Source organism: Symsagittifera roscoffensis, chromosome 2, assembly GCF_963678635.1.
Source record: "Symsagittifera roscoffensis chromosome 2, txSymRosc1.1, whole genome shotgun sequence".
Classification (NCBI taxonomy): domain Eukaryota; kingdom Metazoa; phylum Xenacoelomorpha; order Acoela; family Convolutidae; genus Symsagittifera; species Symsagittifera roscoffensis.
In genome coordinates this window covers 45722931-45749762 of record NC_087063.1, presented here as the reverse complement: position 1 = coordinate 45749762, position 26832 = coordinate 45722931, and the positions used below count along the sequence as shown (strand labels likewise).

Below are 26832 nucleotides of genomic sequence, written 5' to 3'. Positions count from 1 at the left end.
AAATATGAAATTTCTCAAATGAAATTATGAGAATTTTTCTCAACTCTTCTGGTTTCCAAAACATATTTACAATTAAGGTAAATCGAATCGTTCATTGTTCTATACAAATACTCCCCAGAGAACTAATTTGAGCCCATTATTTCAAAACCCTTTTGTTTGTTGCGAGCCTGTTTCCACTGCAAGAACTTTTCTAAAACTAGTTATGATATACAAGTTTTCTCAAATTTTAGCCCATCTAAGTCTTTTCAAATAGTTTCATCTAATCTTTATCGAAGTTTTAACCCTCAATCTTAAATAAACGCAGGAAAATAGACAAAAATGCGAAGAAAAATTTTGTTCATTTGCTCGTTGAAATCAAGAAGTTGCAATTTCTATGTCCCGTGACTGTATATCTAATTCAAAGTATTGCTTGAAATATTACTGATTAGTTTTATGACTGAGAAAATTGTACCCTGATTTAGTGTGGCCTACTCTACAATACACACCTTACTTAATCAACATCCTCAGAAGAGAATCGGACTCCCGAACTCTCCACTTATGGTTCGACTCCGTCTTCCAACACTACAGCCATCAAACTCAAAGTGGCATGGATGAATTGCAGGAAGAAATGAAGAAGAACTTCCTCCGGGTTGAAGTGTATTTTCAACATTTCAACTTCGAGCGGATTTCGGAGTCACAGGCATACAATTTGCAGGCTCTAATGGCGGATTTTGGAGGTAATATTGGACTGTGGATTGGCTGGAGTGCGTTGACGGCGTGTGAAATTTTGGTGTTTTTATTCAACTTGGCGAGAGGACTATTCAAGAAGTGACAGAATGCAAGAACGAACTAGAAAATCAAAAGTGAATCAATTTTCAGATTTTCCCATTCACAGTAAAATACGCATGTTTTGTTAGTAGTTAGTTATAAACAATCAATCTGTACAATTTTGACTGCAGTTCGACTTGATTTGTAACTTCAATTGTAATTTCATTCAGGGGTAATAATTTAGCCATCAATTTGAGCATGAAAATTATAGATAGATTTACGAGTGATCCCACTCCCATAATCCTTGTTGGTAAAAATATTCTTAAAAAACTAACATTCAGGTACCAGTTTTTTTGGAAAGTTTTTGAAACCTAAGAACAGTTTATTTTACGTGGTGTTGTCAGGTGATATATGATACTAGCTGTAGCTACTGCTTGAATTTTTAAACGTTTCTACTCCCCCGTATGTCAATCTGAATATTAAAAATAATTTTCTTTCATTTTTGTTAATTCTTTAAACTAGCGTCACGCCAGCTTAGTGTGTTATTAAGAACTTTTTTTTTCTAAACCAAGTCGCAAACATTGGTGCCACTTTTGAGGCACCTTAACAGCTTTTTGAAAGCATGTGCTTTGACATTCGCGTAGTAACATAGTCGATGCTATTTTAATTCATCCAATGAACCGAAAAAAGCTATCCTAACCTATATATTTAATGAATGACCGAAAAATGCAGGCCATGATTTAGCTGACCTATGGCGCAATGGTTAAGAGCGATCAATCAGCTCAAAGTTTAAAAAAATTTTCAGAATTAGGAATATCCTAGAATTTTTCAGTCAATTTCAAATTGACGCGTCAAATTTTTTAAATTTGAACTTTTCGCCATCCGAATTGCTTCATACAATAACTTTCAAATGTTTCAAAGTTTCATAGCTGAAATTGCTTGCTGAAAAAAAAAATAAATTCTTGCGAACTGATTCAGTCTATGAAACTAATTCAAAGTTTCATAGCTTGCTTAGAAACATAAGATTTCGCAAACCGATTCAGTCTTTGAAAATACCTGAAGTATTTCAAAGCTTGAGTAGCTTGCTTAGAACAACTCAAACTTTTCGCGACCCGATTCGGTCTATGAGGGAATTTGAATTATTTCAAAATTTCATAGTTTCATTAGCTTGATTAGAAAAACAGTCCTCTCGCGAACCGATTCAGCCTATGAAATAACTTGAAGTAAATCAAAGTTTCATAGTTTGATTAGATTGTCTACAAAAACCGTTTCGGTCAATGAAATAACTTGAAACATTAAAGTTTCTTCGCTTGAATAGCTTGCTTAAATGAAATTTTCTTGAACTGATTCGCTCTATGAAACAACTTGAAATATTTCAAAAATACATTGATTGAGTAGCTTGCATGGAAAGTTTTTTGTGAATCAATTTGCTTTACGAAAAAGCTTCAAAGTTTCATCGTTTGAATAGCTGGCTAAGAAAGACTGAAGTTTTTTGTTTCTCGCGAACTGATTTGCTCAATGAAACAACATGACATTTTTCTAAGATTTTTTGCGTGAATAGCTTGCATAGAAAAATTAAATTTTTCGAACCACGATTCAGTTTAAGAACTAACTTCAACTACTACTAAAGCTTACATGGCTGCAATAGAAAAACCTAAAAGTTCATAGCTTCCTTAGAAAATGCTTTAAAGTTTTGTGACCCCATTTGGTCCAAAGCAACTTGAATTTTATCAAGGTTTCATAGCTTGGATGGATGGCTTACAAAAAAAAACTAATTTTTAGCGATCCGGTTTTATTTGATTTATAATTTGATTTGATAACAAATATTTGAAAAACAATCTGATCTCAATTCTCGTCGGTTTAGTTTTCGTCCTGCTTTTTCGTCAGACGCTCAATTTGTTACCGTTTTTTTAAAACAGCGTTCTATAATCGTTATATGTTTATGAAGATCGAATATGCGAATCAGTTTTTTGTCGACTTTTTTAGCTTCTGATTATTGACTGAAGCTGTTAATTTTTTTTGATAGTTGCATGTGAGTGTTTATGCTTACCCAATGACATTCATATAGGAGCTATTCAAAGCTTTAATTTTTAAGTTTTTTTTCGGCTGTCGATGTATTTTTTTTGCTAGAAAAGCAAGCTAGTGAGCGTAGTTATGTACTACGGATCCACTTGTTTCTACAGCAACTTGCAAATCAAAGTGCTCATTTAGTGAAGTTTTTTTAGCGTAGCCTTAGACATTTTGATAGAGTTTGTCCTATCGGCTTTATTTGTAGATATGGTGTGCTTGTTTTCAAGCGTCCAGCGCGCAGATGGAAGACGTTGGTCTCGTAATATCCAGGTCGATGGTTCGATGCCGGCACATCCTAAAAATTAAGTTTTTCAAAGCTTGCTTCTTGTGATTTTTCATTCCTGGTTTAACTTTTTTGCCCTTTCAGATATACTTTTTGCTGTTTTCTCGCTTGTTTGCGAAGTGCAGGCTTCGCGTTTGTGTGTTTTTTTCTGATTTAGTCCTTTAGTTTTTTAAAAGGGTTGCATTATATCAACCTGAAAAAAATCAATCGGTGAAAGCGGTTTTTGCGCTTGAGATACGTACGCGTTATGCTATCGGGTAATATGTGTTTTGTAAAGGTTACCAACTAGTTTGCTTGCAAAGAACATAACAATAATAAAAACTCGATTTCAGATTTTTTCTAGTACAATGTATCTCACAATTTTTTGTAACGCATAATTTTTACATAATGTGGCTTTATGCTTGGCTATTTGTTACATGCAAAATTAGTGTGGATGCCTTTAGTTTGTCATATTCCAAACTAATACTTGAAAAATTGTGTCTATTTGTCTGGATTGCTTTGGTAATTTATTAGCATATGCGGCTGCTTTATTCGTGACTAGTATTTGTCAATGGTTAAGCATGCGTGGCTGAGTAATTAGTGCGTGAGACTCAAAATCTCTTGATTGCAGTAAGTCGCTGATCGTATCCTAGACCTAGCCGATTTTTTGCTAATTCGAGGCTGATTATTTGTTTCTTTTTGCACTTTCTAGAGCTGTTTTTTGCTGTGTTCTCGCAAATGTTTGCGAAGCGAAGCTTCTCTGTGTAAATAATTATTTTCATATCATGTTCTTACACGAGCGTAGCATAGTACGATACAATTTTTTTTAGCCTAAGTTGCAATTAAAAAAGCTACTTTTGTTGGCATTTTTGAAACAGTAGGCAGCTTTAGTAGTATAATATCATTTGCTTTGAAATTTGACTAGTAACAATTTGATTGTTATAAAAATTAACTAGCAATAAGTTAACATAGTTGATTTTTTAAATTCTTCAATTGAACAGGAAAATGTTTTTTATTCCATGCAACACTGTTTTACTCAAAATCCCATTTCAAAATTTTTCCTTTCCAATATTATTTTGGAGATTTTGGAACTGCATAAAAGGTACGAAGTTTGGTTTAAAATATTCCAATTATTATTACTTGCTTTATTTCTTTAATGGCCTTCAGTTTATCGCATTCCAATTTGTTACATGCAAATTTTGAGGATTTGTGCATTTTAAAACTTTCGTGCATCCGACTCGCGATCTTGTTTGCGAAGTTGCAGATTCGCCTTTGTCTCCAACTATGTTATAACAGGTACTAATATCAATCAGGAGAGCAAGTTACTATGCAAGTAGTAATTCAAGCATTCAGAAAGTGAAAAACTTTCCTGTCAAATTTTTTTCTAAAAATCAACTAAATTGGATAAAAAACTGCCAGAATGAGCAATAACTATTGCCTACAACGCACTGAAGCTAGCGAGCGTTGTGGTATTATAAGAATCTATTTTTTCTTCCCAACTAGCAATTAAAAGTGCTTATTGGTGAAATTTTTGCTGCATAGCTGTGGCAAAAAAAAATCATAAGTGGAGAGGTAAACATACGCGAGGAAATGAGATTCCTTATCATCAGACCGAAAGTTTGATTCCGGGACAAAATAAAGTTTTTTTAATTTTTAACATGTGTGCACACTATTTTACTTTTTTCATTTTTTCAGAGTTGAATTTTAACGTCTTTTTAAATTGTATTAGCAAAGAGCAGCTCTGCATCTGTATTTAATAATTCAGTTCTAGTAGAATTAAAAGAGAAGGTCAGCTTCTCATGGATTTTAGTCTGATTTAATCTTAAAATCAATATTATTTATGCCATTATTTCAAATCTGAGACAAGACAAAATGGTTTTCGAAGCTTTTTTGTAATCTGAATAATAAAAAATGTGGCCTTTAAAAGAGATAATTCTCAAATACTTACAAGCGCTTTAGGTGCCTAAATTCAGGTGAAGAAAGCTTAATCTGGGCCATAATTCCCTCTTTTCACCTTTTTGGAACATGGGACAAAAGTATTTTAAAAAATTGTATGATAGTTTTTAGATAAACGTCATTAATTGTTTTCTTTATTATATTAGTGAGCTTGCGAGCGTTATTGTAATTTAACAAATCTTCCTTTTTTCTAACCTCATTCGCAAATAAATATGTTTCTTTTTTGGTGGCAAAGTTTTCATTAATTGGTGGCACTTTAGCTATAATCACCAACTGAAGCATTGGAATTTTCATAGCATCTGTCCTCTGCTTCATTCGAGGCTAGTGTTTTTGATCAATTAAGCGTCTGCGGCTGAGCGCTTGGCGCGTGAGACTCATAATCTGTAGGTCGTCGTAGGTTCGAATCTGAGACCTAGCCTTTATTTTCTACTAATCCGAAGCTTATTTCTACCTTTTCTTATTGCACTTTTTAGAACTGATTTTTGTCGTGTTCTTGCTTGTGTTTGCGAAGCGCATCTTTGCCTCTGTGTTGATTATTGTTAATATTTTTTGGCAACTGTTCTGTTGTTAGAGATATGTTTTTCTAAAAATGTAAACTATTGGCTTTTTTATGCCTTTTACTTCACTTTTTAAAATGTTTTGTTTCGTCGTTTTGTTGACAATTCAATTATTACAATTCGACTTCTGCAACCCGTTTTTCAATTTTAAAAGGTATTTTGTTCCATTTTTAATTTATTTGAAGTAATTTTTTTTAAATGTATTTTTAATATACGAAATTTTTTCAACTTTTTGCAATTGGTTGGCTTTCGCTTCTTTTTTTTTCAGGATTTTTTTTGCGTTCTAAGAATCCACCTAAATAATTGTATGGGCAATTTTTATAATTTCACTCAATAGAAAAGCGTGACTTTTTAGCGTAAACATAAATGTTTTTTCTCGATTTTATAAAGTTGTTACGCTTGCATTTAGCAAGCATTATCAAGTCGGAATGTAGATTTTTTTTGGCCAACATCTTGTTTGAAAAAGTTTGTTGGAATGTTTGCTTATACGAATTGTGCTTGAAGCGCTAAGAAGTTTAATTCATTATAAACCATGTTACCCAGTGAATCTTAGCTTATAATTAATTCAAATTTCATCGCCTCACTTGGTCTGGTGGTAACGGATACGCATGGGTTGGCAGATGTTCCTGGTTTGAATCTTACCAGAACCTGTTTTTTTCAAACTGGAAATAATCAGTTTCAAAACAAATTGTCGGACATTCATTTGTCTGCTTTTGTTTTGTCGGCTTAGTTGTCGCCAGCTGTCAAAAAACTAGTTGTTAATAATGTTTTGATATACTCCAGAAATTTTAAAATTGCAACTCTTGATTTTCCTTTTTTGTTTGTTTCACGCATTTAGGACATCATTCCAGACATTTTGATTTTTTTTAATCCGAGTTTTTTGAAATTTTTTCCTCTTTTAAACTTAGAGGCTCGCGTGACCTTTCATGTCCGCTAGCATGCAATTTTTTAATTGTCGCAAGTGTGTTGTTTTTATGTGGTGTTCTCATGTAGTGTCACAAGTGGTGCAAACCTCTGCTTCGTCTGTGTGTTGAATCATGTTTCGTACCAATAATGATTCCCTAGTTAAGACCGAGCTGGTTGGTCTGCTGAATTTCATGAGGTTTAATTACTATTGCTATTAGCAAGGCTATTGCAAACGGGTACTGGTTTTTTTCGCAGTCTAACTTTTTTTTACAGATATCGCAAGCGAGAGGTTACGTGTTTCAACATGATTCATATTGAGTTCAAATACTTTAAATGCTTCTGCTAACGCACGGGTGGGACCTGTAACTTTTGCCAATTCAAAATTTCAGTTTTCTTTAAGACCAATTTCCGGACCATCGAGTGTATCATTTGTCAAAATAATCTCTGCAGCACGCATTTACTTTGTTTTCTATATGTTTTTAAGCTATTTTGGCCAATTTAGAATGCCTTTCTACCCATCATAGAGGACAAAATAAACAAATTTTAAAATGCATTATCAAAACATAGCTCAATTAGTTGCGCCAATAGTAAGGTTAGAAAAGCACGCATTTATCTAGCTATTTTCGCCTTTCTAACCTTACTATTGGCGCAATTAATTGAGCTATGTTTTGATAATGCTTTTTTGAATTCGTTTTTTTCTCGTTTATGATGGATAGAAAGGCATTCTAAATTGGCCTAAATAGCTAGAAAACAAATAGAAAACAAAGTAAATGCGTGCTGCAGAAAGTATTTTGACAAATGATACACTCGATAGTCCGGAAATTGGTTTAAAAAAAACTGAAATTTTGAATTGGCAAAAGTTACAGGCCCACCACTTGGGGTAAGAAGTATAAAGCGGTTACTAAGCTAAAAATATTTAGACCGACGCCGATTGAACAGAAAAAAAACAGGGAAACAGGACTATGAAGAGTTATGAAAATCAATGTTTGGTTGTATGCTCCCTTAAAACAAAAACAAAAACAATTTTACCCCTCAAAAAAAGCAATATGAGCCTCCCAATGCCGATATTTTATAAGCGCAAATACTTTAAGCCGAAAAAAACTTAAGCACGCATTTATCTAGCTATTTTCGCTTAAGTTTTTTTCGGCTTAAATATTTGCGCTTATAAAATATCGGGATTGGGTGGCTCATATTGCGTTTTTTGAGGGGTAAAAATGTTTTTGTTTTCAGGGAGCATACAACCAAACTTCGATTTTCATAACTCTTCATAGTCCTGTTTACTTGTTTTTTTTCTGTTCAATGGGCGTCGGTCTAAATATTTTCATCTTAGTAACCGCTTTATAATTCTTACCCGAAAACTAATTTAACGCTAAAAATTTCGTTTCTAGCATGTTTTGCTCAAATCGAACTTCATGTGAGACAAACGTAAATTTTTGGCAGACGTTTTTTCATTAACTCGACTCAGTGGCTTCCGTTTTGTTTTCGTTAGTTTAGCTCGCTATTTTTTCGTTTTATAATGGGTTTGCTGGTGCAAAGCTTGATTAAGCCTCTCTGTAGAATTTTATTAAAACTTTTGTTAAGTTTTCTGAAAAGCCGCGCAAAAAGTTTCTCAACCAGTTTTTCTAAACAACTTTGTTGCCGCAAATTAATTCTAATAAAAAATATCTTCGTTTGTTCAAATTACAATTTTACTCCTTAGGAATCATTGCTTAAGAATGTAATGTTTCCATAATGGCAGGAAACTTTGCGACGGTTTAAAGGAACTATTTATATTTTGTATTAGGAGTTTTATTTCCAGTGTTTTTGTTCCGACCATTGTAAGAGAGAGGAGTACTTAGTTTTGTATTTGAGGGTATTGTAATTTTTTTCCCCGCAAAATCAGGTATCACCAACAAAAATTGGACTGAATTGAGTAACATATGATATGAAAGCCGTTGCAGTCGTGATTCGGACGACATTAAAATTTTTTGGATGTTTCGTCTATTTTCGACCGACTAAAGCAAATGAGCAGAATTAATATAGTAAATAAGCCATTAGTTATAAATAAGCCACGATTTTTTTATGTAAGCCCTGAAAAATTTAGTAAAAATTTTTTTCAACATTTAGCATCATTTTGGAAACAACAATTCAAAAATTACAAAAAAAAATCCCAAAAAAGTAAGCCATTAACAGTTAAAAAATCATATTTTTTTATTCAAGTCCCATGTTTTTTATTTCAAAGTATTCAAATTTTTCAAAGCTTACAAAAATTGAATTTAGTTTCAAATTTTTTTTCAGTCAGACTTCGAAGAAAACTAGTTTTCAGTATGCCTATGTCTATGAATATTGGAAATGCCTAAATACCTTTCGCTCAGCTCCTTTTATCATACCGCGCACAAAAAATTGAACTAACATTGAAACAAAATCGTAGTTTTTCAGGAATATGGTCGAAGCATTCTACCGGCTATCCTTGTTGAAATTTACGTTTGTTCCTTTTAATGTTCTTAATAGTAGTTTTTATGCTTGGTTCCGAAGTTTCCCTACACAATTCTAACAAAAATTTCAAGATGTCATTTTTTCTTTAAAGAAACTGACTTTTAAAAGACATCACGGTGTTTTCAAGAATTGCAAGTTTTGTATAAATATGAGATTCAAGAGCTAGCGTATGTGGTCTTCTCTAGTTTTGATTTTTTGTAATTCATGAATTTCTGTCAAATAATCGTTTGAATTTTTTTATAGTTTTTTTTCTAATTTTGTTTGAATGCAAACTGTCAAATTAATGACACTTCTCTTCCTGGAAGTTGATTATTGACTGGAATTTGTGGGCCCAAAAACTTTGAGATGAATTAATTTACAATTATAATTTTTGATGTCTGCTTTTTCGCAAAATTTTAAACTGAAGTACTGTAGAATTAAAAAATGATTATATTTTAGCATGCTACGAGATGTTCGTTTCAAAGTTTTGTCGTAAAATTTGAAAACAAAAATCGTTTTTTTTTCGCATTGTATTTTCCTTTTTTGTATTTTGTCTCTTAATGCATCGCAAGTTATACAAAAATCAGCTTTGCATGTGTAATTTTTTGTTTTTTTTTTTGCCAAAGGGGAGTTGATTTAACTCTTAATAGCTTGAATGGGCTAAAAAAGCAATCGTAAAAAAGTCAGGTTGGGAATCACTTCTTTAGATACAGGAATGTTTTTGATCCTCTTGTTATTTTGAATCTGAGAGAACTATGAAATAATTTTTGGAGTGTGAATAACGTCCAAAAAGGTTATAATGTTATCTCAGTCGATCATCTACGAGCATTCCTGGAGATACATGAAATCAGGTTGAAAATCCAACCTTAGCCATTGATCTTTCGCACTCTTGCAAAATACTACTAAGCAAAAAACCTAATCATAAAAATCTTTGTTTCTTTTTGTAGAATTTTTTCAGAAATTTTTCTATGTACAATTTTTGCCCACACTCGTCATACTCCTCTTTTGAAATCCACATCTGGCGAAAAGAAGACAAAGATGTCAGAATTGAACCTCCGATCCAGGCGTTGAACTTTCGCTCCTCTGGCGCAATGACAATTACTTTTGCTCGCTCTCCGTTTAGCCCCATTAGCTCCTTCTGCATCGCATCCGTTCAGGGAAACCGGGAAGCCCCACATTGAAAAATTAGTTACGCGGGATATCGATATCGCATTTCTGGATTGAATTGTAGACCATGTCGTTATTTCCAGTTTCATTTTTTATAACGAATATATCAAGTCTAAACAGTGCTTCGGGAAGCGAAACTTCTCGATACCGATTGTGATCATAGATCCATCTGGTTGTGGTATCGTGTCAAATCACACCCGGTAAAGTTCCTTTTTTGAATTGAGTGGGGGAACGAGTACCCTTCATATATTGGAACTGTATGAAAGGCTCTGTCTCCCATATCCAGAACACATCCAGCTTTCCTTCCGGAGGCGTACAAAGACAAAACTGGCTGTACCCCAACGTATATTGCTGGGGTGTTGAACACTTCAAACATGACCTCAGTCGTTTTTTCTCGATTATTCCTAGGGTTCAGAGGTGCCTCAGTGAGGAGTACCGGATGCTCTTCTTGCTCTTCTGGATTAACTATCAGCTCATTGTAGAAAAGAGGTGCCAAAATATTTCCATATCAGCCCAGCTCGCCAAGGAGTCGGCATTCTGAAACCCGACATGCATAGTCTGATTTATGCCTCTTCGCCGACAAAGGCATTTTCCAGTTCCATACCAGCCCTGGCTGAACTGTACCTGGATCTGCCAACGATTGCGGGGAGTACAGCTCATGGAGATTAGTCTCCGGTAATAGCCGTTTTGATCACTCCTGATCCATTGTCAACGACGATGGATTGAAACTCGATGTCTGGTTTTGTCAGGTTTACTTTTCAAGGTTATGTATAACTGAAGTTGAATTCCGTTTTGTAATTCAATTTTTGCTCTTCATGACTTTGATGGAAAAAATTTAAACTCCGACTTCGAATGTTTTTGGCAGTACTGAAAATTTATGATTCGGACGTTCATATTGTCATTTAACAGACTAAGAGGTGACCAAATTTCCACATTTGATAGTTTATTGAAAAAGGAGCACAGGAGCAGATATGCAGAAATTATGTGATTGTTTTGATTCAGATGATATTGCCTAAGCTCCATCATAGAGCAAACTTCATTTCGTTCGTAGTTCAGTTAGATTCTTCTCTCATAAAACATAATATAAACTTTGAAAATATATATTTTGAAAGAAAAATTACGAAAGCAAATATAGGTATCTCGTAAAAGGATATCAGTGTGCAAGATGAGAAAATGAGTTCAGAAAGTGTAACAAACCCAATATGAGGCGGGGGAACCTCAAAAAGAATTTTCGAACATTTTATTGGCTTTTTTTTCAAGTAAACTGATTTCTCATCTCTTTTGAAACATTTAAATGAATAACTTTCCAAGCCTTTGTCTTTTTTCTCCACGAATTCGACTGTGGGCCGTAAAATAAACAACAACTTGGAATTTTTTTCTAAGCAATGCAAAAAATAAATTGGTTTTGACGCTGTAAGCAAACTCAATAATTGAAAATATTTTTTCAAAGTTTTGACCACCGTTTTAATACTTCCCGAACGTTCCGATTCAAAGTTCTAGTGAGGTTCTTTTGAATATTTTCGGTTCTGGGGAAATCTTAATATAACTTTGGTGTCCTTTGGTGGTTTTTATTGAAAGCAGGGTTGCATAGCTTAGCTTGTTTTCATCATGAGCGGTTCTAATCTCAAACGGATGAAAATATATTTTTCAAAAAGCGAGGTAGTGATACAGATCCTGAAAATAGGTTGACATATCTGCCAGTTAGAAAAGGGACGAAAGCCGTTGAAGGGAAGAAGTTGCGCATAAAAGAAAATCAACGAATCATTGACAAAAGGTGCGATCAAGTGACAACCATTGTTTTTGAAACTGGAGACTTATGAGGTCAAAAATGATTGAAATGCGACTTTCTCTTTTCTTTCTTCCTGTTTTCGTTTCTAAATGCTTGCTCAAATTTGGAAGAAATCATTCCTTTTAACCATTCCTTGAAAGCAATCATTCCTTGCTTGCTCAAATTCGGAAGCAATCATTCCTCTGAAATTTAGCTACAAAAATGGCATTGTACTAAATTCAAAAAACTGATTTTAATTCTTGATTTTTTAGCATGTCCTTACATTAACTTATTGGCACTTAGTGATAATTTCAAAATTGACCTGGCCCTTCGAGTTTTTTGTATAAGCATTGGATTGATGAGCATAAGGTGCACTCCTCAGGAATACGAACCCCTCGCCTCTGAAAGGTATGATACGATGCCTTTCTTCTTTTTTAACCACTTTTGATGCGCAAAAACTTCTGAGAAAATGATCTTAATTGTTGCATGACCTCGGAAAATTGAATGATCCCATTTATAAAAATTTATCCGAATTTTGTTTCGTTAAGTTAAAAAAAGGTTAACTTATTTTTTTAACTGCTATGTTATTTGCGCACAGCAGTAGTCTTGCTTCGAGCGGCGATCAAAAACAAGTTAACTTAAAAAGATTAAATTAGTGCTAGACTGGATGAAGATTGTGATTTCAAGTAGGTGAAAGAGGTAATTGTGGGTTTTTACGTGCTAATTAAGGAAATGCAGTTTAGACTATTCAGATCCTGTTTTTTTTTCGGGAGAAATATTGTAGACAGTTTACGCTGAAAGTTAAAGTTTGACGGTTTGATTTTTGATTAATTTCAGTTCTTTTCAAAATCATTTTGCTAAATAGTAGGAAAATTATGCCCTCTAATGAGAAAAGCGATAATTGAGCTACGAGTTGACGTTTTTATATTCTTTTTATAAATTTTTTGACTTTTTGTGATGGGCTTTTTTGTACCATTTGGGTTGACAAGCATCCTTCTAGCTTTCAATGGAAAAGCGCAAATTAATCTATTATCACGAATGCTAGTCAATCATTGAAATTTGATTTCTTAGCAAGGGTAGACTCCGAATTTTTCAGTTTCGAATTTCTTACGAATTTTTTGAGGTCGAACAATTTGATTTTCCGAGCTCTGCCAGAACACTTTAAAGACCATTTTTTGACAAAATTTTTTTGCCACACATTCAAATTTTAAAATAAAACAGGTCAAAAATGTCGGTGTCGGGAGCTTTTTGGAAATTTTTGATTTAAAAAAATGCATTTTTTGCGAGCGCTTGCCTTCAAAATTGAATTAGTATATATTGGCGCCAAATGCACCTTGAGAATTTTTTTGGGTTGGTTGGTCAAAAATAGATGTCATAAAATAATACCAAAGGGGGATCAATTGGTAAGTGAGGGTTTCAAATCCTTGAGGGGGAGGAGGCCTCCGAACCCCCATCCCCCCACAAATCTGCCCCTGATTCTTAATTTTTTGCACGCAGCGGAAACAAAATGGAATCGTTTTTAAATTTGCACGCAAAATGAGATGACGCTAATGAACAATAAACGGCGCAGACAATCGTTTTTAAAAAAACCGTTTGGTCGCGACTTGATGGGCAACAACAAAATTTCCAAAAGGCTTTGCAGGTGTTAAGAGGGAAAAAATTATTTATTTTTACTTCGTACACATTTTTACACAAGATAATGGAATCCATTTTTGCGGTTAAGTGTTGATAAATGGGGGATCTACTTAACAATCTCGCCCCTATTTTACCGACTAAAAAACCTCAACCCCTGTAAATAAAAACAGTAAATTCGCATTAAAACGTTGTATGTAAATTTGAATTTTGCTGCATTCTGATTGGTCAAAAATTCGTGCAAGTATTTTACTTAACAATCCCCCCTTCTTTCTTGAAGGGGGTAGAGATTTTTAAGTATATCCAAAATGGGTTATATTGCGAAAATGCTTGAATTATTTTGTGATTTATTTTTATTTTATCTGAACTCGCACAAATTAGTGCTGTATCTGTGTACTTACAAATTGTCTGTATCTGTGTACTGCTCGTGTGTTTGTGTGCATGTGCTTTACCCGCACCGGAGTTCCATGGATAATAATCGATTATAATGGAAAAATGTTGTCTAAAATGTTGTCATTATAATCCATTATTGTGGCAAATTTAGATCACGTAATCGATTATATTGTCATTATAATCGATTATTTTCGTAAAAACACAATCCATTAAAATCCATTATAATGGATTATAATCCATTTAAAATCCATTATAATGGATTATAATCCATTTAAAATCCATTATACTTGATTATAACGGATTAAAATCAATCATTTGCAAAACTTGCAACAAGGGGGGGGGGGGGGGTAAACTGGCGGGAGGTGGATGGGGGGAGGAGGTAAACGGGGGGGGGGGTGTAAACAGGGAGGGAAACGGGGGGTGTAAACAGAGAGTAAAACGAGGGGGGTGTAAACAGGGAGGAAAACGGGGAGGACAGGGAAGGGGTAAACGGGGTATATAAGACCAAATTATAAAGATTGAAAAGTGAAATGAAACATTTTATGAAGCCTAAAAACCTAAAACGTTGCAACTGAACTAAACAGGAAATGCAATAAATATGAAAAAAAATGTATATTTCGTGACTAATCTCTCGAAAAAATCCATTACAAACGATTATAAATGATTATAATGGATTATTTTGCCTCGAAAACAAGTTTCACTTTTTTTCAAAAATAATAGTTTATAATCCATTATAATCGATTATATTCGGATTTTATTAATTTAAAAAAAAGTTTCATTATAATCCATTTTTGATCGATTATAATCGATTATTATCCAAATTTATTGAGGCAGACTACGAAAATTCAATGTAATCGAAAATTCAATGTAATCGGCTACCTGATTTATTGAAGATTGGTGAATGAGAGACAGCAATGGCTATGGCGCAACTGGGTAGACATTTGTTGTTACAAGTATATGTCGGGGGTACAATTTCGGTAGTGGCAGTAATCAATAACGGAATATTTGTGCTCGGGGTCGGTTTTTGTTTCTTCAGACAAATTTCGACTTTTTATCTAACCATTTTTGAAGGAATTTTTTTATATCATTCAAAAACTATTATTGTACTGAGCTTAAGTTTGAAAATTTATTTCACCTGTGATCACTTGTCGGAAAGTTATGAGGGTTTAAAGATTGCCATTTTGGCCAATTTGGGACAATAACGCGCGATTTATTTCACGCTACTAACGCGTAAGCGGAGATTTAATCCGTCTTAGAAATCGTTCCAAATTGGTTGAAAGAAGCTTATATGCCATAATTGATTTGTTACAAGGAGCGAAATTTATTCTTTTTTTACTTTATATGGCGTGTGGGGGGATGATTTTCGTAGAAAAAATTTCAAATTTTAGAATTTTTTTTTTCATTTTATTTTATTTCATTTAATATGTTGATAATATTTATGTTATTACTGCTCCGTAAACCCTAAAAGGCAGTCAGGACAATCAGGGCTTCACCATGATACGAGCAGTTTTGCTATTATTTCAAGCTTTTTTAACTTATTTTTGCTTGTTCTTGCAATTTGAAAGCTATTTCTGCCACTCGTTTTCGTGAAATGCAGCTTCGCTTTAAAGCTAAAAAAAATATTTGTATCACTTTATCCAGGATTTTGTTGGTTTGATAATGAGTCTAAATTTATTTCCGTGATCACAGAACTTAAGACAAACTAGAATGATTTTCCCGCACTCAGTAAAAAGAGAAAATAATTGATTATATTATAATTATAATCGTACTTTTAGCAAAATTATTATAAATTAAAAACGCCAATTTTAGATATCCAAACGATTTATAATCCATTATAATGATAACATTTTTGGTGCCCATTTAATAAGTTATAATGCTATAAGATAATGCCATTTATAAGTTATAAGAAAATTGCGTTTTTTTGGCGCGCGCTCCCCCTCAAAATTAGTTTTTATTGGCGTCAAAGGGTCCGTAACAAAATATGGATATCTCAAAACAGTACAAAGGAGAACCCTTTTTGTAGGCAGGGGGTCGAATCCCTGAAAAAAGGCGTCCGCAAACCCCAAAAAATTATAATAGATTATAATCTCTGTTTTAAAAAATTTTTGGAGACTGACGATAAAAATCCATTATAATTTAATATTTTCTCTTTTTACTGAGTGCGGGTTAGGAATCACAAAAATTAGTCCTCTATTATTTGTCTTGGAAATCTTAGAATCAACAGGAAAATATGGGAGCAAGAAAAAAAAACAATAATTAGTTAAATTTCATGAAGCTTTGGTTAATTTATATACTAAAACAACGTTTTGTTATTTGGCTCTTTAAGCGTGAGGTGTTGATAAAATTTGATTATTTTTCAAATAGTAGTTAAAATGAAAAGGCCAAAAAGCTCAAATGTGCGATTCAAGTTCCTGGGAATAAGTAATTCAAATTATTATTTTTAAAAATTTCAGTGTCTCCAGGAGTTTTAATCTAAATTAAAATGAACTTTAACCTATGCCATGCCATTTGTGTTCTTGCTCAGACCGACCACCGAAATTGAGGCAGAGTTTTTTTAATATCAGATATCAGAAATAACCGTCTGGTGGGATTGAGTGATATAAAATCTTTTTATTGGTGATTAAAATAAAGTTTTGCAGTTTCTTGTCGAGAAAGCAGTGCGAGTTTCTCGCTTCTTCATTGGCAATTTTATATAATTGCTGATAAAAACAATCATCGAAGTAATTTAAATAATTTTTTTAATAAACGGAAAAATGAGTAATTTCATAGTTAGTATTTCTGGAAATTTCGGCTCAAATCAAGTACTTATCCTAAACAAGACTGCTCGTATCAGGTTGAAGCCCTGAATGTTCCGACTGACTTTTAAGGTTTATGGAGCAGTAACAACCTAAAAAAAATTAAATGTAATAAAATAAAATGAAATTTTTTTCTCAAATTTTAAAATTTTTAAATAAAAATCATTCCCCACATACGATAAATTTTGCTACTTGTAACAAATCAACTATAGCAAATAAGCTTCTTTCAACCAATATGGAACAATTTCTAAGACGGATTAATTCTCTAAATAATTAGACATCCTTTGACTAATATGGCCTAATTTTCTAGACATTTTCAGCCGGTATAGAAATTCAAGAAGCTTTAACCAATGCCAAAAGCCTAAAAAACAATGTTTTTAGAATCGTTCTCGAACTTAAACTTAGGACCTGATCGCTTTGTCAGATTTTTTTGAACTGTTGGCACATAAACGCAACGCTAAAGAATTTGCCAGCCCGTAGTCCCAATATAGCATCCCGAAAGTAAGGGCGATTGTCCTGGGAATAAATTGCTGAGGCAGGAGTCAAGTTCTTGCCTTTAGTTACGTTTCCGGGAGTCTGCAAGGAAACGTCTTCTCGAAAAAACTGACAAAAGTTCAAGTACGATTAAAATTTGAATTTTAATCATACGAAAGAATAAACAAAAATGAGACAAAACTTACAATGGTTTAATACAAACTAGACAACGCTCTGAAAAAGTACAAATCAGTTTTGTCTTCGTAAACGGACATTATGTTTTGTACTCTTTCCTTTAATACTCAAAACTATTTCTTTTTTGTGAACTTATGGCCACTTGATACATCGAAAAAATTGAATTTTTGTACGGAAGCGTCTTTTTGCAGGCTGCCCCCTACTTTCCGCTGAAATAGGATTGAATCCCGAAATGCCATCCCTCGACAGCATTTGTTGTTCGAGCAATTCCACTCACGGCCGCATGTCGCTGGTTCCAAAGGGAGGGTGGGAATGACACTTCACGGTTTGGCACCAAGCTTTTTATATAAGTAGAGCCGAAGTACAGACACAACTCGTCTATTTGCTTTATTTTCTCGAGTTCTAAACAATTTCTGTCGCATACATTCTAAATTTCCTGAACGATCATGTCATAGGAATCGCCGATCTTTTCTTTTTTTTCGAATGCAAGGGATGGCAGCATTTTTAAAGCCAGCGCTAAATCGTGATTCGTTGCGTAGGTCACTTTCAGACCCAGTTCATTAATTTTTTTTATGTGACTCTGGGAGAGATGGAAAAAAACAACCCATGAAATGTGCTTCGGGGACTGTTTTTTGGAAGGACTGAAGAGCAGCTTGCTCAAAATCTAACAAAATTTTTTCAAGCCGGCAGTTGGGTGCTAAATCAATTAACGCCTCCAAGAAGCGATCGTAGGTTTTTTCGGTTTTGTTAGGAAGGGAGGCGTAATTGCAAGCTGGCGCAATGCCAGTTACACTAACATGAATTGAATATAGCTGATAGAACATTTTTGGAGTAACTTAAAAAGTTCCATCGGCTAACCAGAAAGATGAATCTACAGAACTCTCAGCATTTCGGCGTCGCCGCAAAAAATTGATATATTGAGCATATCCAGTTTTCGGTTATCTTATTTTTTTGCTTGAATTAAAAATCTTGGCCGGACGTTATAAGAATTGGCTTGTTATTAGATGAAACTGTGAACTCGAAAGAAGACTCAATCATAGTGTGTTTATTGTGTTTGCGCTTGTTTATCACTTCAGTAAAGTATAAAGTGACTATCAGAATTTAATTTTTTCAGAAGTTGTACGTCAAATTGTTATGAATTAGCACAAGCAGCTTTTTTAGTGATCATAATGGCTTAGCGAAAAGTCTAATTAAAAATGGTGCGTTAATTGCAGGATTAATTTTGGTGTGATAAGAGTTAAGATAAGGAATTCATACAGCATTAATTTTAGTAATGAAATGACTAGGTGTTAAAATGTACTTTGTTAAACTGGAAAATAGTAGTTAAATTGTTTTCGATTTAAAATGTTTAGTAGTGAAATGACTGGGTGTTAAAATGTACGGTGTTAAACTGTGTTTCAACAAGTTGTAAATTGTAGGACACCGCGCGAAATATATCGGGCGTTAATTGTTCCAAATTGGCCAAAATGGCAACCTTCAAACCCCCATAATTTTACGAAAAACAATCACAGGTGAAATATCTTTCAAAATTTAAGTTCAGGACAACAATACCTTTTGAATGATATTTAAAAAATTCCGTCAAAAATGGCGGTTAAAAAATCGAAATTTGTCTGAAGAATAAAAACCCATCCCGAGCACAAATATTCCGTTATTTTCGTATCGAAAGTCGGAAAAATAAAGCGAGATCATGGAAACTTGACATTGGATCGAGATCTTGGACCTTTGAAATCTTCATGTTAAATTTTGGCTAAAAAACATACAGTGTTGATACACAGTGATGATTTAAGTTATCCGGAAAAAATAACAAAAAAAATAAGTTGATTGATTCAATGTTTTCAAGCTGAGGTTTTTCTTAAATCTCTTCTTGATACTCTTTTTAAAGCTACTACACCTTGCGCCAGTTTTCGGAAATTGAACCCTTTTTTAAAAACTTTTTTTTGGGCTACGTATACATGAGTCTCACTTTGATATAGTTTTGTCTGGAATTGAACTTAAGATTCTGTCACAACTTTTAATTGATTAAAAAATTCAAAATTGATGGCTTTTTGGTGTATGAGGTTGTGCCGGATGGTTCAGATCAGTGCTTTAGATGAGTACAAAGGAGTAACAAACTGTTCTAATTTTCTTCCTTCTTAACGAATGTTTCATTCACCTGGTTTGAGTTTGTCAATTGACCTTTTATGAAAGGCTTACGAAATAGGTGGATGGTTAGAAATTATTTTTTTGTATTGATTTTTTTTATAAGATGCAATATATCGCTTTTTACAGAAAATTTTACGCTATAATTCTGGCTCATTTTTGTATCGCAAGACGAGCGAAGCTCCTCTTCGTCTCTTTGTTCAAAATGTTTTGATTGCTTTGTAAAGGGGAAAAGAGCTATGGCCTAGCATAATTTTACCAAGCAATTCTAAGTACCTCAATTAAAATGATTGAAAAGGGCGTTAATTTGAAACGCTTCTAGGTAATTTATATTCAGAAAAGGTTTTTCCGAAGGCCAAAATCTTTAACAGTGTGTCTAGAAAATTGGTCTGCAATTATTGCTTCTCAGTCCTATTTACAGCTAAAAGAGAAGATGAGGTAAAATACAGCGCATGATGCATTTTATTACTAAATGAAAAGATTTCTAAAACTTGGTTTTAATAGTAATCCCTATCTCTCAAATTCACAAAACGGATCTCTTTAACTATACCCTACTCGTGTACCTAGTAACAAATACCTCCCCCATAAAAAAATAAATCAACAGTTAAGCATATCAGAATTTTATACCTACGAATATCCCCTTTTTTGCAAAAAGGGGATATAGTTAAAAAGATCCCACAAAACTTTTAAACAAAAGTTAAAAAATGTTTTAAATTTTTTTTCAGGAAATATAACTGGCGGGATTGTTTTGGCATAAAAATTTCTAGTAACCTCAAGGTTTTCTGGTTTTCAAGTGCAATCTTAATTTTTGAAGTTAATGTGACTCAAAACACAATAAGATGTTCAATATGCTGTTTTATTTTTTGTCAATGAATGCTATTGGTAAAATGCTTTTGGCCCTCTGATAGGAATAGAGAAAAGGTGAGATGACAAAAATCAATTGTTTTAAGAGTCAATTAAAGTGTCGTCAACCACTCTTGTCGCCATTCTGCGGCTTAAAAACATTCCTACTATATCGGTGACAGGTATTTATGAGCTACTTTCACTATACTTCCCTCCCTAGTTTCAGACGATAGTCAATATTTTTGATGGTTATGCTTGATAGATGATTCATATCAAGGGTGTCCACTGGCTATAGACATGGAGTAGATTTTCAGAGCTGATGTTTTTATTGGGGCGTTGATTTTATCCATGTTATTCCTGTCAGGTTTTCTATTGCAAAATTAACCGTCCGCAAGGAATTGGACAAATTCCCTCAATAAATGTCCAGCATGTTAGAAAGACAAAAGAAGGAAAATGTCCCTTCCTATAGAGAGGAATTATTAAACCAATCAAAAGCTCCAATTTCAATTTTAGCAGACTACAAGTCTCAATATTCCGATTTTCCTCAATTTAGTTTCTTTCTGTCTTAAATTTCGTCTTCTTCTCCTCAATAATTCTGGCCAATTTCTGGCTCAAAAAAACTTTAAAATAAAATCAATTTCTGCATTCATTTTAAAAAATAAAAGTTTTCAATTCTGCCAGTTTTTATTCAAAATCACGAACATTCAACTTTGGAGATGGATCCTTGAGTCAATTCATTGAACATTCTGGACCGATAAAAGCTTCAATAGACTTTCTGGCGACCAATTTCTATCTCAACAACTGGCTCAGAGCTTCTCTCAAGACCCCTTGATGGTAAGTCAGGCTGACGTTTGCTTTAATTTCTCACTTTTCAGCTTTCAAGTGATCAATTACCATCTAAAACTGGCGAAGTCAATTGGATTCACGCAGGGATGGTGTGATTTTTTGATTGATTTTCACACCTTTTGATTGCTAATTGAGCATTGTTCACACCTAGCATGACAGAAAGTAGTCTTTCTCGACTTCACGTGCCAGAATCACTTGCTTTAGAGTTTACTTTATGAAAAAATGAACAAAAAGTGAGTAAAAAGTGTAAGTTATGAATAAAGAAGGTACGTGAAGCAAGCTTGAACAAGTTGTGGTAATTGTGTGCTTGTTTTGTACTCGACTCTTGTTTCTCGAACGTCAATTTTTGGTAGCAAGGTGACAAGTGCGTACTCAACACAGACGCCAGAAGGAGTGGTTCTGGCTGCGATTATTTTGATTGACCAAATTGTGCCGATCGACTCTAATTGCAATCAACGACCACCTTTTTACCAAAACTGCACGTAAAAATATGAATAAATGTACACAATACACAAGTGAAAACATTGGTATATACACAAACATGCTCGATATATATTTATTCGGATCGTCGCTATATCGTGTCTTTTTGCTCAATTTTGTCATTGTCAATTAGAGTCGTAATTAAAAGGAGACGCAGAGTTACTCGATAGAAAGTCGTGTATCTGTTCGTAAACTATTGATTACAATATTGAATAGTTGGTAGAAAGTTGGTAGACAATATTTCTGACGCCACAAATCTTTGGTCGATTTAAATATCAAAGTTTTTTTTCATATATTATACGCTCATCGCAGATTGAGTTGTAAGTTTTTTGCTCTGGTTAATTTTTTTGAGTGCCAGTAAATTATCTTAACAATTGTTTAGCTACATCAGAGATTTACAATATAAACTGCTCGGTGATGCGAGAATTTTTAACAAGTAAATTGAAGAGCTTCTGAAAATAAATCAACCGAAGAAAAAAACAATCTTCGTTTCGTGTTTAATCATCAGTTTCAACCGTCTGCTCTCACGAAAAATAAAAGCAGTTTTAAGCTAAAAACTAAAACTGAAGCGATTGTCATTTTTATCAATTTTTACGATTCATCACAATTAAAGATAAAATAAAATTCATTTTATGGTAAAAATTTATCAGTTTTTGTTATTTTAGTTTTTGTTTGATATTCCAGTTTGATTATTCCAGTTCGGCAACAATATATATCTTTTTGCTCAAGACCTATCTTGAGGTGCAATAATTTAGATAGCACTTTGACTCCATATTATTGAACGCTTCCGTGGCTTATCTAAGTCAAAACGATTCCCCAATTAAAATTTATTCGGTCAATTGTTCACGTCAAAGCCGTTTATATTAAAATTGCTCTCCAAATTCTTCATTTTTATTGCAATTGGAAAAAATAATCAAGGTTAGATAAATGCATTTTTTAGTGTTTCCTGCTCTCGATTTTTCCAAAATGTCAACGTTTGTATCATTTTTCATTTTTGCTTCTTATATCCACTTGCAGCCTTACTTTCTCAATTAGTGGCGTTGTAATAGTTTTTTCTTTCTTTGAAGTGAAATTTTTTAATGTTTCAGTCCGCCGCATTTCAACACAGTCACGCGTGGATAATTGTGGAGAGATCTTTCGACTTGTGAAGAGTACTGCACTACAACAGCTAATTTGAAGGGAAATCGACATTTGCCCCCGAACCGCATCAGATTTTCCCAGATACTTCGCACCCTCTTTCCTCCCCATTCTCCCTCGAGGCTGCTTCAGGGAGAGGAAAAATTGACTTTGCTGTCTGTCAACAACAACAACAACAACCACCAATCTAAGTAAAGCACCGTCACCAAGCAATATGGAAATGCGTCTACAGCAGAAATTGATCTCCATCTTAGGTAAGTACAATTCATACTTCTTTTTTTACCAAGTTGGCTCAATAATTAATGCTTTACACGACGACAATCCAATAATAAGCTCGACCTATGTTTTGTTAAGGGGAGCAATTGATTATTAAGTAGACACCGATACGCCTAAACTGTCACGAATGTTTTTTTTTCTAATTCTTGCTTTTCAGGAAACTGGTTAACTAATAACAGAACCTCTCATATTTTAAAAACCTCTCATATTAAATGTTTTTAATTGAAAGCAGACTTTATCCAATAGAGAAGAACATTTTTTTCTTGAAAGTTTCAATTCAACTTTTTTGAATACTTTAAGCCAAAATCAAACAGTTATAGCCAATGAAATACAAAAGCTGCTACAAAGTGATGTCCATTAAAAACAGGATAGTCAGTTACTGAGCGGAATGTTCAGAACACAGTCTTAGAAAAATACAAAAAATGTTTTTTCAAATTAGTGTCGTTTTTTTCCGCATGGTGTGATAAAAAGATCTGAAGGAAAAAAAATTAGGCATATTTTACAGTCATAGTAAAAATGCCATCAGGAAAACAGTTTTAGAAGAAAATTGACTTGAAAAACGAAAAAAAAAATGTTAAAAAAAATTTAAATTTTTTTTGGAATTTTTAGCCTTTGTTTTTAAAATGGCGCTAAAAACTCCAAAAACTACTTTCATTTGAGTACAATTAAGTGTCACGGTTTAAGGTAAGCTAAAATAAACTACTGTAATTGAATATGATATTCCCGTCGACCCGTTCCGATAATTATTTGTGGTACTTGATTTTGCGTGGAAAACAAAAAAAAGAAAAAAACTAAAACTTACCCAAATACGAGGTCTTCCCCATTTTTCAAATGGTCGGAACAATTATTTTAATTTTTCTTTTATATTTCAATTTATCTAAATGTAATTTTATGAGCCCACTCAGCTTAAATGAAATCGAGTAATTTAAATTGAAAAAAAAATTATATTGCTCGAGCAGGATTTGATCCGACGCCTAAGTACACAGTTTACTGATGCCAATTAATTTCACAGTTCCGCCGAAAAAGCAAAGGATCTGACTTTTTACGACACAACTGATAAATTTGTGTTGCAATTTTATCGGCCCGAAAAAATGCTTCTGATTTCGAAAATTGAGAAACGTACCCAGAATTTGCTTTAAAAAATTAGGAAAATTTTAATTGCCAAAGAAAATATTACAGTTTCGGAAAAGTTTAAATTGCTGCCAACAGTTTGTTCAAATTTTCTTGAACAATTTTAATTTGAATTTCAATTTTTTTTAAAGGGACATCATTGCTGCTACATGATACCAACTCATATGATCATGTAAAATTGCGGCAATAATTTTCTTCAGTTTTAGGGAAAACGGCCCGGTTGCATTTATTAGCTGCTCACATAAACTTCAAAAAGAAACCTTTTTAATCCTTTTTTCAAGCAAAAAGCCGTGTCATTGAGTGAGTAATTGCGCTTTTTTACTGGGTGTGGCCACAAAAATTTAATACAAATTTTTTTTGTGTGCTCCCTAAACGTTTGTGAAGTACTGCATATTTGTCTGCAGGAATACCCGCGTTCTACAGATCTTAGGAACAGTTGTTTCTTTGAAAAATGGATCAATCAGTTTTTAGTTTCTTCAATTACTCAAAATAAGTAAAGCTTCGCCAAATGGCGGATTGAAGAGCAAAAAATGTGTTTTGTTGTTTTAATACACTTTCAAATGAGTAATTGGCAAAGATTACATTTGAAGTGCCAATTTTGACCATATTATAAAAATAAGTTGTACTAATAAATTCAGAAAAATCAGCTCATAGTTTTTAGGGTTCTGAATGCAGGACTTTCACGAATGAAAAACCTTTTAGGAAGCAACTAATCAAGAGCAAGTGTATATCATTGAGACTAGATCTGTTTAATCGAATCACAATTGGACGATAAAAAGTTAGAAGACCCATTGAATGCCTGAAATTAAATCTTCGTAAGATCCACTCCTGGGCTCACTTCACTGAAATGAATTTGAGTTTAATTCTCTGATTGAATAGAAGCAATTGTTAATAATGATGATTTTTTTTTGATAAAGTTCAATTACAACTTCGTCTTTTTGTGCACTGATAGCTCTTTTAATCCATGTTTTCAATGAAATATTAAAAACAATCAATTAATACAAGAACTTTATTGTTACATAGAATTTTTAAACCACAAATCTTCAAATTTTAGTTCAAGCTTTTGAATCAAAATTTACTGTATCTGATTTTCTTTCTCAAGTTGCACCATCTTCATTGTTCATTTTTATTCATGGCATGTTGAAAATGTTTTGCTTTTTCAATAAACGCCAAAACGTATCAGCTGACGTTTTTTTCCCAGTCGAACAAGGAATTTTGGCCGTGGATGGGTGAACATCCGCTTGTTCAAACTTTTGACCTAGTGCTGTTCTTTTTTGCGCATCTGTTCCTTTTGACTACGCCTATCTTTTGTCCAAATTTAAGTAACTGTTCTAATCTTGTATACCCCCAAGTCTTCATAAATAAATTTGTGTAACCTCTCACTTAGAGCTGCTTGAAAAACAACTTATTAATTATTCAGCCCTCAAGCATGTTTGAATCTCGGGACTTTTGTTTTGGCAGCACAATTTTTGATGAATTTTCACAATTTCATTTTCAGACTTGCCGGCGCCTTTTTTTCTGAAGGATGTTTGTTTACGTATTTAAATGAAGTGATTTCTGTAAACAAGAATTGTTTATGAGGGGCAGGTTAATGGGCAGGCGAAAAACTGTTGTTGTTTTTAATTTTTCTTCCAAAATTCGATTGCGATTTTTTCAATTTCTGCTTTTATAGATTCCTTCGATCATTAATTTTAGATAATTCTCTTTAATGAAAATTTCCTCATTTTATTTGTGACGCTTCTTAGCCCATATCCAGAACTGTTTCTGGCATCGGAACACAGAAAAATACGACGTTTTCTTTCTGTATGATTGCCAAAATGTATATTTATTTTTTATTTATTCGAAATCGCTTTAATATTTGACAAACAAAGAGGCAATATTAATGTGAAAAATTGGGACTTTTTCACACTACTCTAAGACATGTTGGAAACTAAACAAAACCAAATTTCGGATTAAACAAGCTTTCTGGACGGTTTAAGGTAACGCCTCGGCAAAATGAATAAATAATCCACACAAGCAAAGAGAACCATTTTTCAAATGTAAACATTATTTTTACATTGGTAGATCAAAAGAGGGAATACGTTTGAGTTTTTCCTAGCTCTGGTTTGCTGCTTTGCTCACCAAAGAATTCAAAGCAGTAAGAATTGTTCGGGACTGCTGGATTATTTTTTATTGTTTTCCGCTTTTAAGCGTCATTTTTTGTCAGCTTAATATGCCAAATCGCACTGGAGCGGAAAAAACGCCAGATTTTTTTCCAAATTAAATTATTAAATCCTGAGTTCGGTGCTTTAATTTAACAATTGCCTGCCGTATAGCTGTTGGAAATATGTCAAATATTGAATTTTAAAGCAGTGCTAAAAATTAATTTTTTCAATATTGGACCAATAATGAAAGGCAAATTGAATTTTTATGAGCGGCTTCGTTCATCCTTTGTTTCATGCGGTTTTTGACACTAGTCCTGCCAAAACAAATACGCGCTCAAATTCATTCATAACACCATCATTACTTGAATCCAGTCGCAATAACACTTCGAACCAAATTAAGCGAGGGAGGTGCTACCTGCAACGCCCCGTTTGGCAAGGAAACCAAGCGCGGCAAGATTGG

General features: G+C 33.5%; 2 protein-coding genes and 1 pseudogene across 3 annotated transcripts in view; 2 read left to right on the top strand and 1 right to left on the bottom strand.

Moving 5' to 3' along the window:
- Positions 1 to 990, top strand: part of LOC134839175 (uncharacterized) — a 33374-nt gene extending 32384 nt beyond the window's left edge. Inside the window, exon 13 of the mRNA XM_063854636.1 lies at positions 462 to 990. Coding sequence (XP_063710706.1) covers positions 462 to 811 — 350 coding nt within the window. The 3' untranslated portion in view covers positions 812 to 990. The remainder of the gene's footprint in view (positions 1 to 461) is intronic.
- A 9286-nt stretch (positions 991 to 10276) lies between these two features.
- Positions 10277 to 12879, bottom strand: LOC134839853 (actin-like; annotated as a pseudogene).
- A 7981-nt stretch (positions 12880 to 20860) lies between these two features.
- Positions 20861 to 26832, top strand: part of LOC134840637 (roundabout homolog 2-like) — a 20111-nt gene continuing 14139 nt past the window's right edge. Inside the window, exons 1-2 of one of the 2 annotated variants that reach the window (XM_063856581.1) lie at positions 20861 to 21192; positions 22773 to 23075. In XM_063856581.1, the coding sequence (XP_063712651.1) occupies positions 23036 to 23075 (40 nt within the window). In that variant the 5' untranslated portion in view covers positions 20861 to 21192; positions 22773 to 23035. Of the gene's footprint in view, positions 21193 to 21865; positions 22603 to 22772; positions 23076 to 26832 lie in introns of those variants that run through there. The other variant, XM_063856582.1, reaches the window with a different exon arrangement.